The sequence below is a fragment of the Phalacrocorax carbo genome, chromosome 5, assembly GCF_963921805.1.
Source record: "Phalacrocorax carbo chromosome 5, bPhaCar2.1, whole genome shotgun sequence".
Lineage (NCBI taxonomy): Eukaryota > Metazoa > Chordata > Aves > Suliformes > Phalacrocoracidae > Phalacrocorax > Phalacrocorax carbo.
In genome coordinates this window covers 46,471,967-46,487,503 of record NC_087517.1, presented here as the reverse complement: position 1 = coordinate 46,487,503, position 15,537 = coordinate 46,471,967, and the positions used below count along the sequence as shown (strand labels likewise).

Here is a 15,537-nt window from a genome sequence, read left to right as displayed (position 1 = left end):
GTGAGGGTGGCAGCAGTGATTGGTGGCAGCCCTTGTGATCTCTCGAAATCAGACTGGGTCAGCTGCTACCTGCTTACTTTTTTCAGTTGCACCAGAGAGAGGCATGAAACACAGCACAACTCAAAAAAGTAGAAAAAGTCAAAAGAAAACAGCAGAACCATGCTGTAGAGGAATGTGTCCCAATTTCCCTAAAAATCACTGCCCAGGTGCAGCCTGCGAGGCAGGCAGGTGGCAGTTTCTCCTACCTGAAGTTGTCTGGGGGGGGGATGGTGGCTCAGGGTTGGACAGTCGGCCTCTGCAGTTTGAAGTTCACTGTTGCTCCTGTTCCCCCAATTCCCACCCTCAAAATGTTCCTTGTTTTATTTCTGCCTGCCACTCCACTGACTCGGGGGGATGCTACCCCACCACTCCGCCTTCCAGCTAAAAGAACAGGTAAGGCAGAGCTGCCGCCTGCACAAAAACAGTGCCTTCTAGGCTGCATAGGTGGTACCTTCCTTCCTTCACTGTCCTTTCCCCTTAAAACTAACACCAAGCCTGCAGTAAGTAGTGCAGAGAGAGATGGTAGTCAGCTGTATCTTAATTAGCCTTATGAAAATGAGTTACGACTTCATTGGCTATAGTGAGATGAGCCATCATGCTGTGGCAAGAAGCTGAACAAAGATACTGTTGCCAGCTTCTCAGTCATTGCAGCCCGGAGCTATGGGATGGATTTGCTGAATGCAGCACCAGCTGGGACTGCAGGCAAATAATTTGTTGCTGTTTGGGACAATAAATACTTACTGTTTCCACTGAATAAAGTGATGTATCAGATTACTGCCTTCAACTTTTGACCCTTAAATTAGAGAATATTTTGTGGCGTGAGATCTCAGATGGTCTTCCTTTCAGCTGGCCCATCTAGTTTCCTTAGCCCTTAAAGAGGGGAACCGTTAAAGGTGATGCATTATTATTGCATAGTCATGTTTGGCCAAGTCTGCTGATATGTTTTATGTTGCATTCTCTAGATAAGTTTAGGAGAGAGATCTAAGGAGGCACAGTTATGTGCTGCATAGGCTTCAAGAACATCTACAGCTGAATAAAGGAACTTTAATCCTATAATATCAGGTTGTAATTCTACATGGGGTAAGGACAGTATCTTTAAACTCCAGAGCTTGGCACCAGTTATTAAAACACCAATACAGAATGTTGTGGTTCTCAATGTGGTTGAGAAACTTTGACACTGCATGTTGAATTTCCCTCCTTCCTTGCACTGTCACCTTCTTGTCGTGTTGCCCCACCCTCACCTTTTTTAATATTGACTCATAGACTTGGTTGCCATTAAATATTTGGAAGGTACATTGTGCATAATATTTGTTCATTCCCTTCTTATTCATGTAAAATGTCCTTTCTGCCCCTATCACCATTGTGCTTTCCCTCGCAACTTCATAGAACTGGATTATGTGAAACCCTTGATAGTTACAACCTTGAAAATATTTAGATAAAATTGTTGTGGATACTTTATCTAAATATAAACATTAAAAGGGCTCCACAGTTCAGGTGAATCTGTCTTCGAGATCAGAATGGACTCCTAATAAGGAAGAAAGTGCCTGCTCCAAGGAAGAATTACCAAGAAGATAATTTCCTTTTTCTCCTGTCTTTTGAAAGCTCCTTGTTAACATTTATCAAAACTTATCAGAATTATAGATCTGAAGGAGCTGCAGTAACTTGGAACCGAGACATAAGTGAAAGCTAGAATTCATTTAAAAAATAATATATTGAAAGATTATTAAAGAAAATACATGTCTGACTGTGATTCAAAATTTTTTCTGTCTCTTTCTGACAGTCTAGACCTGAGCTTTCACAATTGGGTCTTACTTTCCAGCTGAAAGTTCTTGTCCTCAGAGCTTGGGCAAAACGCTCTTTGGGACTATTTAGGTTGCTTCATTTGCTGAGACAGCCTTCTGCAGGCATCTTGGTTATGAGCATCATGTCTATTGCCCATTCTGCGTCCTTTTGTAGATCTCCGTGCAGTTAAGTGTTGGCTGCAATAACTTAGCAGAAGCTCATACTTCACATAACATGAAGTTACCCCTGATTGGTTTGCTGGTCCATCTCCAAGCTGCTTTAATTTTGATGGTCAGTGGCTTTCTCAGTCCAGTTTTACAACTGTTGAAGTTGCGTGTGTGTGTGTGTATGTCTGTGCAGGTGTGTGCCTGTATGTGGATCCTGTCTATCTCCATGTTTCCAATATCAGTGATCGTGCTTTTAATGGTTCTTCTTATTGCTCCCAGCTGACACAGACAGATATGAATCTGATGGAGCCTCCACTGCTTCAGTATCCTGACTGGAAGGGACATATGTTGTAAGTCTTTTCCGTTATGCTTCTCTTTTTGACTACTTGTCTGATAAGCAAAATGGATGAATACAGACCACTTCTGCTACTACACTCACTAGTTAAAACTTTTCTAGGCCATTTAGTAATCTTTTTCTTTGCAAAACTGTAAATTAGCTGCCCTACCAGTTCATCCTGTTAAAAATCCTTTCATGTGAGAGAAGATGCAAATTTTCTAAAGCAAAGACAGTTTTTAAAGCACTGTATACATTAACGAATTAGGTAACTCCAATTTTGAAACATAGTGAACACTGGGGACTTTAATCCTTCTCTTCTGTGCTTCGATTAAAGCTCATCAGGAATGTATGGACCATTATAGACTATTGTGACACCTTTGACATGTGTAAAAGTCATGTCTGGGGCGTGGGCCTGAGCTATCCTGTTTCCTAGCTATTTTTACCAGACTTTACTGTGCCCTGGCTTTATTTTCCTGAGATGTGGACCTGGGGAAGGCCAGCCTCTTGGAGAATAAGCTGAATCAATATTTGCTTTTGTGTCTTTCTCAGTTTACGGGAGGAAGTGGCTCGATTTTTGACCTATTACTGCAAGGCCCCTGCACCTCTTAAGGCAGAAAATGTGGGTAACCCACTTTCCATTGGTGTCTATTCTAATGTATTGCCATTTGTTGTCACACAGTTGCAACTTCTTTTTTTTTTTTAAACGAATTATTTGGTAAGATGACAGCCTTTTATCATGTAAATGAGATTGATTCATAGCCATTTCAATAGCTTTTCATGCACACTTCAGCCAAAACACTCCAGGTCTACTGTATGTTTGCCTCATGCTTTACTGTTGTGTGCCAATTCTTCGTGGCAGTGCGCTCAGTGGGGCTTTCTGTTTTCATCTCTTTACTCAGCTCTGGGACCTACTGTGCCTGTATCCCTCAGCCTTATAAAAAGTGCCCATTGTTTCAGCTGAGTTTAATTTCATCCCCTTCTGCTGTTACACCTTCAGGACAAAAGTCTGTAATGGACCCAAGAGTAGTTTTAGCCTGTGAAAACAGACCTTTCCAAACTTTGAGGCAGTGCTGTAAGGAAGGAATCAAGACCCAAGTCTCTGCAGGACCTGCTGACCTGGGGGAGATGCAGGCTGGGCACAGGTACCTGTAGAGTTCAGGGACTCCTGCCTCTGCTGAGTGCTGGAGGCAGCAGGAGCTGGTGCAGCCATTGCTTTTCTGCCTGCAATAATTCAGCAGAAGCCCATACTTCACATGAACTGAAGTTACCACTAATCAATTTGCTGACCACTGCTTCTCCAAGGCAGCAGATTCTGTCTGATACTTGGAGTGAAACTCATGGGACCTGTGAGCAAGTCTTCTACAAGCAGGAGTCAAACCTGCTCCTGTACAAGACAATGGTTCCTACTTTTGCACAAATTTGGCAGGAGATTGGAGCTGCTGTTACCACAAAGAGACAATAACACATATTAGCTGATGAAAAGTAGTTTGCTTTTCTAAGAGTTCAGAACTGCTCCCTGATTTTTTCCCTGCTCAAAGCCTGCTCTTTTTCTAAATTGCTTATTAGAATCAAGAACGGCACTGGGACGAAGTGTCTCTGAAGTAAAGAACAGGTTTCAAGTTATTTCTGGTAGAAGTGGGATTTCAGTAGGAAAGTTCTGGGAATATCTGTACCAGAGAATTGGAGATAAAATATATTTCAGTAGTATGGTCAGAAATTATTATTTTAAAGTGTTGTCTTTCTATGGACAAATTTATCACTAGCCTCTCTCTTTCTTCTGTAGGTGATTGTTTTAAATGGTTGTGGCTCTTTATTTTCTGCATTAGCTACAGTTCTTTGTGATCCAGGGGGTAAGTGGATGGTTGGGAGATCTTTTTAATGTTTATTTTTGCTGGGAAATAATGTGTTACTCTGTTTAAATATTGTTCGACGGAAGTGAAGTAGTGGAATTGACATTGGCCTACTGCAAAGTTCTTGTTTCCTGCAAGACTCTGCTGTGAAATTCATCATCTCCATGGTCTGCAGATGTCATGCACTCACATTTGGTGCCTTACCCTGTCTGACTTCACTGTTTTCATGGTGACCTGTTTTAGTTTGTTAGACTAAATGTTGGCTATACTCATGTTTACCTGGGTTCTTGCAGAAGATTAAAGAATTAATGTAAAAATAAAGTGGAGGAAAAGGCAGTAACATTATGGTGTTTCCAGAGGGCACAGCTGTAAAAAAGCTTTCACGTTTAGCTGAAGTACATTAGAAGAGAGAGAAGGACTGGGACCTGTTGATAACGAATTTTGTTTTCTCGGTTCCAGAAGCTGTTCTGATTGCTACTCCCTTTTACGGTGGTATTACCCAGAGTGTCTTCCTCTATGGTAATGTCAAGCTGGTGTATGCCTATTTAGACAGTAAGGTAAGACCTGCGGGAAGGGAATACCAAACTCTGTAGTTAAAAAATAATTGACACTCGAAAGTGCTGAGCTTTGGGAACTTCTGAAAGCAGTCCTCAGAACAAGGATAGGCTGCAGCCCGTGGACATGTTCCCAATTTATTGCTGGGAAACTGGGCACATAATTTGCAAGAAAGTTGTTTGAGACCACAAATCTGGATTCCAGTCTTGTTCTTTTCTTGTATCTTATTCCCAATAATGGCTCTTGAGATTTAAAAAATGGCCATTTTGAGCCTTGGAGGCAGAAGTATGTACTGCCCTACTAAAGATGGTCCCAGGGCTGGAAGAGCACATGGAGATCTTACATTGTTTTAGTTATTCGAGGATAACTAGAGAATTCCCTGTGTGTGGCCAGCCTATGATGAACTTTTTTTAATGTATTTATTCTCTCTGTAGTATAAAAGGATAGGAAGACGGTTGCTGGGTCATTATTGTTGGGTTGCTGTTTTCTTTTGGGGAACATTTCCTAGGTGATTGGCTCATGGCAGACTCTATAGAAATAACTTGGCCTTTTATCTTTGTGATGTCTTTCAGATTACTGGAACAAGCACTCGGCCTTTTCAGCTTACAGTGGAAAAACTGGAAAAAGCCTTGCAGGATGCCCGGGCAGAGGTGAGTTTAGCTGAGCTTCACATTACCAGTTAAGTCTACAATATGTTTGAGGCAGTACATCCCAGAAGTGGCCTGAAGACCACAACATTTTCAAAACCTAGCACCTGGCTTTCCAGTTGTCATTGTAGACGACCTGAGATAAGGCTGCTTGCAAACTCAGGGCAGTCTTAGGGGGAATCCCACGGTGTCGTGTCTGTCCAATTTTGGTTACAGCAGAAAGGATAAACCAGGAGTACTGGACCATTCACAAAGCACTGGAACCCATTCATATCACAACTTGCCCCGCCCCCGCTATACTTGGACATGCACTAAGAAGTAGGGACTGCCCAGGGGTTTTTTTCTTCAGGAAGGCCAGCTGAGTTAGCCCAAAACTGACTGCTCTACACAGTATCACAGAATCACAGGTTGGAAGGGACCTCAGGGATCATCTAGTCCAACCTTTCTAGGAAGAGCACAGTCTAGACAAGATGGCCCAGCACCCTGTCCAGACAACTCTTGAAAGTGTCCAACATGGTCAAGTCAACCACTTCCCTGGGGACATTATTCCAATGGGTGACTGTCCTCACTGTGAAAAATCTTCCTCTCATGTCCAATCGGAATCTCCCCAAGAGCAACTTGTGTCCATTCCCCCTTGTCCTCTCCATGTGACTCCATGTAAAAAGGGAGTCTCCATCTTCTTTGTAGCTGCCCTAAGCTTAAGTACTGGTACATGGTGATGAGATCCCGTCTGAGCCTCCTTTTCTCAAGGCCAAACAAACCCAGTTCTCCCAGCCTATCCTCATATGGCAGCTTCCCAATCCTTTGATCATCTAGGTGGCCTTTCTGTGGACCCCTTCCAGCCTGTCCACATCCTTTTTGTATAGCGGGGACCAGAACTGTACGCAGTACTCCAGGTGTGGCCTGACAAGTACTGAGTAGAGCGAATAACGACTTCTTTATCTCTGCTGGTGATGCCCTTTTTGATGCAACCCAGCATCCTGTTGGCCTTCTTGGCCGCAGCAGCATGCTGTTTGCTCATGTTGAGCTTTCTGTCCACCAGGACCCCCAGGTCCCTTTTGACAGAGCTGCTCTCCAGCCAGGTGGATCCCAGTCTGTACTGCACTCCCGGATTATGTTTTCCCAGGTGCATGACCTTACACTTCTCCTTGTTGAACTTCATAAGGTTCTTGTTGGCCCACTCTTCCAGCCTATCCAGATCTTCCTGCAGAGCAGCTCTCCCTTCCAGAGTGTCTACTTCCCCACTCAACGTGGTGTCATCAGCAAACTTCATCAGGCTACACTTGATGCCATTATCCAGATCACTTATAAAGATATTGAATAACATTGGGCCCAATATTGTAGTGCAGTAGTGCAGGTGAATCCACTAAGAACACTGAGAGGTTTTGCAGGAGGGAGAGAGGTGCAAATCTAGAGGGTAAATGCCAGATGAGTTTCACCTTTCTGAAGAGTTAGTCTGTAAGTTTGGACATTGTCCTAAGCCCTATGTAAGTTTAGCTGCATCTTTTCATCATTACCAGATCTGACATCTCCAGCCAAGTGTGCTCTAAATGAGAACAGTTTGGATCCACCTAGCTCAAATTCCTATCTTTGTTGCCCCATTCATGGGCAATCTTCAGTAATTTGTTACTTCCCAATTACCCATACAGCTCAGAGAATGTTCTCTACCATGCTGAGAATGTGTGAGAGTGCCTTTCTCGTTGGCTGACCAGATGGCAACGGTTGTGGCAGACTCCCTCTTTTCAAAATCATAGATTCATTCTATAATCTTCTGCTCAGTTCACTTTGCAAGTGATGTAATTGAAAAAAAATCTTAATTTGTGGCTTAAAGTGTTCTCATACAAATCTAACCTTTGAGGTGAAAAGTCATGGTTCCCTTAAGGGAAAAGTAATTTCCCTTAAGGGGAATCTTGTGTCACACTCACTGCTGAAGTAGAGGGACTGAAAATTTATTTCATGATGGGTACTCTCTTAATACTGCATTATTTGTGTTCTGCAGGGTGTCACTGTAAGGGCCTTAATTCTTCTCAATCCCCAAAATCCCCTTGGGGACATCTACTCCTTGTCAGAGCTACGGGATTACCTGGAATTTGCTAAAAGGTATGTCAGTTTGGAAGGCTGAGGCATCCTGAGTCGGATACAGCTTCAGAATCTGGTAGACTACTCGCTGTCCCTGAATTTATCTGGGAATACCTTTTAAGTCGGGCAAACAGTCTATTCCTCCACACAGCAGCACAGCAGTGATCTTAAGATGGGAGGCAAGGGGACAAGGGAACATGGACCATGCTGTCATCTGGAGTGGCAAAGCAACTTGCATCAAGAAATGCAAGTTTTATTTGTTGGTAGTCCTAGCAAACATGATAGTGCTGTGCTTCTCTGGTAAGAAGCTGAGTTCCTTTCCTCTCAGTTTTTCTGTATGTGCAAAGACAAAGAAATATACGAGTATGGGTTCCCAGCTTCATCATGGATCATGGATACTCTCTGAGATTCAATGTCCATGTGATTCTGAGTGGATGATAATAGAACTTCTAGATGGGTAGTACATACAGGAATTAATTTTCACTAGTGTGTTGGAAATGACTGAATTTATATCTTGTTATATGGTTGCAGTAGGTGACAGGTGGATATATCTTAAATCACTTCAATGTAGGCATAATAGACCTTCTGAATTGTGAAAAAAAAAAGCTTTACTTCTGCAAACCTTGGTGTCCCTCTGCTTTGTACAAAGTGAGTCTCTGCAGGCCTGAATTTATTTCTGCTTCTAAACCAGAAGCAGCCTTCTTTTGTAATCTCCATTTTGTCCTTTTGCAGACATGAATTGCATGTGATAGTAGATGAGATCTACATGCTGTCAGTTTTTGATGAATCAGCCACGTTTCACAGTGTCCTAGGCATGGACAGGTAAAATCAGCTCCTACTTCCCTGGCCATTTTCCAGTGACAATTCAACGTGATGCCTTGCTGAGAACTTGTGACTGGAAGTTAAGTCATGAGCTAGCAAATTCTGAATCTGCCTTATGCTGATTTCTTTTTTTTTTTTTTTTTTTTTTTTGTAATTTCTGAATGACATGCGTTTTGCCAAATACAATCTAGCAAGTAAAAAATGGTAGTTAGTTTTCTCTTGTGGTACACTTTTCAATGTGTGCTTTGGTATTTGCTTGTGACAGTCCCTAAAACTTGAAGCAGATGTCTAATTTGTTGAGAGGCTCTTCTTCCTACCTAAACATTGTTACCTCTTTCCCACATTTCTGTTGATACCTGTAAAGACTTTCTGTTGCTGTTTATTTTTTTTTTCATACAGTAGTCATGGATCACAGTGTTATTACAGACTGGAGAATGGGTTTTATTAGGTGTCGATTTAATGAGATGAAAAACTTTTCAAGTCTCGCCTTTTAAAAATATGGTGTGTTTTTATGTTTGGGTTTTTAAAAAATGTCTAGTTTTCACCATTTTTCTTTAAATTTCTGCAAGGAAATAAAATAAACTTGGTTAAGTGTTAACTCAGTGTTGCTGGGCTTGAATGTACAACATTGCAAAAGAAGAACTTTGTCTCCACACCATTGGGGTTTGAAAGAAAGAAAATTCCTTCTAGTTCTTGGCAAATACATTGGCAGATGCCTGATTTCTAGCATTATATGTACAAGCTTCATATGTGCAGGAAATCTACACATGAAATGTAGCACTTGCAAGTATCTGTATATCTGAAATATTTAAAAATTGTGTCTAAACCTGGTTCCAGGGAGTTCCTAGCTTCTAAAGTTAGGTCGGATTTGAATTTTCCCTACTTGACTGATGTTCCATGCTGCACTGTCTGTCATCGTGTAATGCCACCTCTCTGTTTCTGCAATGCTGCACTGGTGATCCAAAAGCTTCAGCACCTATGACACTAACTGCCCATCTGCATCCTTCTACATACAGATTGCCTGATCCACAACGGACTCATGTGATGTGGGGAATAAGCAAGGTGAGTGCTGGTTGCCATCGTGAGGTGACTGCCTGGCTGGTAGGGTTGGCCTGGTGTCCTCAGGTTCCTCGTGCTGTAGTAATAGGACCCTGGTCTTCCTGTGTAATAAAGTAGTCTCTCCATGTCTTCTGCAGGATTTTGCTGTCTCTGGGATTCGTTTTGGTACTTTATATACAGAGAATCAAGATGTTGCTAATGCAGTGGCTTCTTTGTGTTATTTCCATGGGGTTTGTGGACCTGTCCAGCACAAGGTTGCACAGCTGCTTAGAGACAGAGGTGAGTCAGTAGCTCCATGTATGGCCCTCTGCTGTTCTGTGTGTCTTGGTACCTGGGGGATCCTCTCCCCTTACTTTTCCAAGTGGTCTGCTGTTTGTACAGCTTAATTCTGTAATCCTGACGCTGCCCATATAACATGAGGCTGATAGTTCTACAGAAAAGGACCATTTCTGCAGAGCTCCTGATGAGCAGAATTAGAGGAGCAGCTTTGAAGAAGTCATAGCTATTTGTATAGAAATAGCCAGTGTTGTGTAGAACCAGATGAGCAAAGACAAAGAATACAGGCTTGTGGGAGGAGGAAAATGGAACTGTATTTCTAGCTTTGCCCTGGTTGGAGTGCTAACAGTCCACAACTGAGCTATGAATGTAGGGAAACATCCTCAGGAAGGTCAAGAAGATACTCTTCTGCACAGACATGAAACTGCTAAATAGTTCTTGCCCCTCTTTTTGCTATTTGAGGAAACGGAAAACAAGAAAAGGAGGTGAGGGGTGAAATGGAAAAAGGTACTGTGGGTGTTTTGGAGACTTGAACAGATCTGAATTAGAGAACAAGTCTTATGAGGAGCGGTTGAGGGAGCTGAGGTTGTTTAGCCTGGAGAAGAGGAGGCTGAGGAGAGACCTTATCGCTCTCTGCAACTAGCTGAAAGGAGGTTTTAGCGAGGTGGGGGTCAGACTCTTCTCCCTAGCAACAAGCAATAGGACAAGAGGAAATGGCCTCAAGCTGCGCCAGGGGAAGTTTAGGTTGGATATTAGAAAAAAATTCTTCACCGAAAGGGTTGTCAAGCATTGGAACAGGCTACCCAGGGAGGTGGTGGAGTCTCCATCCATGGAGGTATTTAAAAGAATGGTAGATGTGGTGCTTGAGGATGTGGTTTAGTGGTGGACTTGGCAGTGATAGGTTAGCGGTTGGACTCGATGATCTTAACGGTCTTCTCCAACCTTAACGATTCTATGATTCTATGAATTCTTTCTATAGTTTGTGATATTTTTTTTTTTCTTTATCATCTTCTGGTCAGACTGGATCAACCAGGTGTACCTGAGGGCCAACCATGCCCGCCTAAAAGCTGCCCATACATATGTGACAGATGAGCTGAAGACACTTGGGGTTCCTTTTCTCAACCGCAATGCAGGCTTCTTTGTCTGGATTGATTTCCGAAAGGTTGGTAGTCTTAGGAAGGGAGGCTTCTCCTGGGGTGAGGGCAGGCATGTGGTGCAACTGTATCTAGAGGAAGGTTCAATATTGTGATAAGCATTTTGTTTTAACAAATCCTATGTCTGATAAGCCAAGGGAAGGGCTGCCTGGTATTTCTGCCCATTCTTTTCCTTTCGTCTGTCTGTGCATTTCCCTCCTTGCAGGAATCTTACTGTTCTCAAGCCACTTTCCTCCCCATTTCTTCCTTTATATCACAACTGCTGTACTTCAGAGGTAAAAGGTGTTTCCCCTGGCCTTTGCAGACCTCATTGGAATCACAAATTCATGAGGATCTAAGTGATTCGGCCTGTATGCTACTAACCTCTGGCCCTTCTGCTGACTCCCCTAGTACCTTAGGACAGGCACATTTGAGGAGGAGATGCTGCTCTGGAGGCGTTTTCTGGATAACAAGGTCCTCCTGTCCTGTGGTAAAGCCTTTGAATGCAGTGAACCTGGATGGTTCCGCATCATCTTTGCTGACAAGACCCATCGGCTACAGTTAGGTGAGTAATGTTTTCTTCTCTTTTTCCTCACACCAGAATTTCTGCAGCACTGTTTACTCCTCTCCTTAATCCTAAACTTATCCTATTATTATCCTCTTGTCACCTCTGGCTTTCTTTCCTTTCCTTCTGTCCTCCATATTCTTCTGAATCTTGACAGACTTAGGTACACTTGTGGTTTAAACTAATCCAGTAGTGTTTCTCTCCTTATACCACTGCAGGTATGCAACGGATCCGCAAGGTTTTGGAAGAGCGGGAGCAGGAAATACTGGCTGAGGAGAAGGAGCAGCCTTGTCAGTCAGATCAGGATGGCAAAGCAGATAGCACAGATGAAGTAATTTTTGTGTCCCGCCACCAGGAGCCTACTTGTGCCAGTAGCTCCAACCTTGGTGACCTCATTGGCCTCTTGCAGCAACAGATGCGTTCATCCGACTGGCTACAGAAAAACACAGCCGAGCAGTTTGCACAGGAAAAGCCAGAGATCTATGATGTGTTCAGCAAACTGGTGGGGAAGCAGTAGGGGTCTGCGTACCTTCAGGGAATTTCCTGAGCAGTGACTGACCCTGGGCCCCTAGCAGCTCAGCAGTGACTTCCAGCAAATAATATATTTTCTGTATAGGAAGAAAATCACTTTGTAAAACCCCTCCTCTCCCCCCTGTTTGAGATCTCTAATTTGTATTATATAGGTGCATTCCTTGGATTGGGGTGAGGGTAGGGAATGGTGGGGGTCTTGTTCGCCTGCTGCCCCCATCCTGCGACATCACTGTATTTTGTATTTCATTTCTAATGAATATGCTCTTAACTCTCTTATAAGGTCCTGTGGTGTCATTTTTTTATGCTTCTTTCACGCTTTCCAGGAAGACGGAGACTTGAGATCATTGAAATGTATAAAGTTTCCCTTTTCCTGAATGATAATCAGATGTAACTATTTCAGGGCCAGAAGATGACTGCTTTCAGAAAGAGGTGCTTTTGGGAGATAGAACCCAGTGCCAGCCCTAACTTAGCCTCAGCTAAGGGTAAATAAGCATGTGTATGGGTTCATCTGCATGGGTGGGGCTCTTAGAACCGTGGTCATCTAGCCTGAGTTCTGTAAATTTTGTGTTGGTTTCCAGTCTAACTTCAGATCACACAGTATCCAACACCCTTGATCAGTGAAATGCCTGTTCTTGTTTCTGTCTTTCTTTTTTGTATTCATATAAATAAACAGCACCCACTGGCCTCTTGGCACGGTGTCCACAACAGAGCTAAGAACGGAGAGGCGATTGAAAGTAGATATTCTTTCTGCAGCCTTCCTATTCCTGGAAGTCCATCACTTCTGGTTAGCAGTGAGGTATATTGGCAGGACAATGCAGAGAATGCTGCTTCTGCCACCATGCTAGGTGTACCTACTTTAAGCCCACAGGCTTCCAAGGTGGCATCTTCCACCATTATCAGGATAATTAAGGCAATTTTTTAGCTACATTTGTCAATTTACAGGGTGATTTTTTGGCTAAACAGTATTCTTCAGTCTCCTCTCCTTCCTCTCTTTTCCATTTTAAAAGACACTGTTTCCTGTATGATGGTGATAAAGTATTTTAGATGGAAAGCTTCTTTCACAGATACAAAGCTCTTTAATTTTGGTACTGTAAAATTTTACGTATCTTAAAGGAATTTAAGCTGGTTTTGCTGCATACATATTAATCCATAATTGAAGGAAATTGCCCATGAAAAGTGAATGGAAGTGTGCCTTTCTCCTCCTGGAATTTGTTCTAATAGTAATCCTGGTGGCATTATGGAATGTGTTTGTTTACATAATGAATTAGAGAGGTGAAAGATAAAATTTAGGCTAAATTCTGTGCTGTCAATTTGGATTCCAGCAGTTGGAATTTGCTGATCACAGGTGAAAAACTGATTTCTACTCCTGATCAAGCCTCAAATATGAAATTGGAAAGGCAGGAAAAAAATCCATGGTCCCATGAAATACATGCATCTTGCTTAGATTACTTCTCTGCAGATAATTTAGGAGAAGGGCAGTATTGAGACTTAATAGGAAATTCAGATTATTCTTTGGTTCTATCCTCAAGTAAAACAGCTCTCATTTTACAGCTACTTTGTGAGGTGGGATGTCAGTGATTGATGGCTCACAGCAGTACCGTTGGCGGCTCTGTTGGTTTTGTTCTTGGGCATCATAGATTTGGGCAGATGGGCACATCAGAATGAGTGACAAAAGCACACATCTATATCATAAACCAAATTACCAAGGCATAGGTAGCAAATAATTGATGTGACTGCACTTTGATGAGGTGATGGTGGAGAACTGGCTGGACAGTGAGAAGGAGAATCTGACCAGGGGCTGAGGAGAAGATGGTGCTGCCCATGGCAGCTGCTAGAAGCAACTAGTCCTTCTCTCAGATGCCAGCGATGAGGCAAGGTGGTGAGGTGATTGGTAAGATGAATATAAGGGATAGTTATAAGCATCATTAGCTTGGCATTTGTCCACATACAATATTTTGAAATACATATTTTGATTATTGTAATTTATTTTTCATTTGCTCTTGGGTGTCTACAAAGAAAGCTATAGCACAAGACAGGTCTCAAAGGAATGGGAGGTGAGATGTACAGCCAAAGCACAATGGACTTACTTGTTTGCCCCCTCTTATACATGTATCCCAAGGAGGGTCTGAGCAATGAAAATTTAGGGAGAAAGCTCTTTGAAATGGAGAACCAGGTAAGACTGTATAGGCATTAGTTGAAGTGGTGTTTTAGGGAACTCCTATAGCAAAATCAACCCATTAATTACTCCTAATTTTCTTTTCTTTTGGTATTCTGGTCACTGCTATGGTTTGAGTATGTTAATATACAATAGTAACAATTAATATAGTATGTTTTTCACCCATAGATGTTTACTGCTCAGAAAGCAGGTTTATCGTACTGTCTCTGTGTGGTAGCAGCTAGTAAAGCACAACTCTCTGTAGGAAAGAAGGTGTAATACACTTTCAAAATCCTCACAGCTAATATAATATGGCCCACAGTAATTTCAATCTGAGCTTGCTGTAACTCAAAATAACAGGACAGCTGCACACTTTGTTGAATATTTTCCATGTTCTTTTCAGGTTTAAGACAGGCCTGAGGAGCTCTCCACTGAGGAATGTTAGCTTGGTCACAGAAAATCAAATTATAACTGGAAATAAAGCTAGAGAGAAACATGATGTTATGAGGCTGCTGTTGGAATAAGCAACGTTCATTTGGACTGTACAAACCCCATAAATTTTGAAAATTACCTTTACTGGTTGAAAAGAATTTGTAAACATTTAGAAAGTCCTGTGTATGTGTTTACAGAAGTTAAATCAACTCTTATTTGCTGTAAGAATACCCTGACAGAAAAAAACACAGGCTCTGCCTCTAGAAATGGTTTGTTCCTTCTGTTTCCTCCATGTTAGATGTCCTCCCTGCTCACAGTTTCTCATCATTATTATTAATGGCCTTTTTTTTTTCTGTGTGGCAAATCTCTACAGAAAAAAAAAGATAGAGAAATTATTAAGGACTGTTCCCCTCCATTTCTTTTGTTTTACCAGTTTGTCAAGCAATAGGCAAACAGAGCAGTACCTGAAATGATGAAGCTACTCATCTATGTTTTTTTAATTGCTGTGTTTAATCTAAAATAAGAAAAGCCATCAAGATGAGTATAACACTGTGCCTTCATTGCTTGTGTCCATTGTAACTAAACAAGATTATAAGCTCCGCTTTGCATACAATTTTTGTGTTGAGGTTATAATGAATTTGAGCACAGAGGGCATCCTAGATGGTTTAATGGTCCTTGCCATGTTCCAGTCTCTCTTTCTTTTTTTCCCCCTTCTCTCTTACTCCAGAGAAATGTTCAGTGTTTTTAGGTTAGAGGTGGGAATTTCCTGTATAGCACTGCTCTCGGTCATAGAAACTTCCCTAGCATGCATTTCAGGTCTACCCTTGATATGTCCATGTTTGTGGGAGGGGAGAATCTGTGAATTATTAACGTGTTACATTGCAGTTAAGTGAACAGCATAGGTGCGGCCCATTCTAGATAAATATTTATGAAGGATCATGCATGTTTAAGGAAGAAATCTGTGAAGATGAGTTTTCCCTTACAGAAACTGAATAGATCCCAAGCAAAATACCTCTAAGGCAAAATATTCACTAGTAACTTAATAGTTCTCTACCGTAACTGAAGAAGGGCAGCTGCTCAAATGTACTGTATGATAGATTTTTTTTTT

The 15,537-nt window shown here is 42.1% G+C and overlaps 1 protein-coding gene across 8 annotated transcripts in view; it reads left to right on the top strand.

The window, feature by feature from the left end:
* The window catches only part of LOC104049499 (alpha-ketoglutarate-dependent dioxygenase alkB homolog 3), a 121,635-nt gene extending 109,514 nt beyond the window's left edge, over positions 1-12,121 (top strand). For all 8 annotated transcript variants that reach the window (XM_064452305.1, XM_064452304.1, XM_064452301.1 and 5 more), the window contains 12 exons: positions 2,268-2,338; positions 2,875-2,944; positions 4,109-4,175; positions 4,635-4,732; positions 5,303-5,380; positions 7,377-7,477; positions 8,189-8,278; positions 9,295-9,340; positions 9,475-9,616; positions 10,633-10,775; positions 11,158-11,311; positions 11,530-12,121. In XM_064452305.1, coding sequence (XP_064308375.1) covers positions 2,268-2,338; positions 2,875-2,944; positions 4,109-4,175; positions 4,635-4,732; positions 5,303-5,380; positions 7,377-7,477; positions 8,189-8,278; positions 9,295-9,340; positions 9,475-9,616; positions 10,633-10,775; positions 11,158-11,311; positions 11,530-11,828 — 1,359 coding nt within the window. In that variant the 3' untranslated portion in view covers positions 11,829-12,121. The remainder of the gene's footprint in view (positions 1-2,267; positions 2,339-2,874; positions 2,945-4,108; positions 4,176-4,634; positions 4,733-5,302; positions 5,381-7,376; positions 7,478-8,188; positions 8,279-9,294; positions 9,341-9,474; positions 9,617-10,632; positions 10,776-11,157; positions 11,312-11,529) is intronic.
* The last annotated feature ends 3,416 nt before the right edge of the window (positions 12,122-15,537 follow it).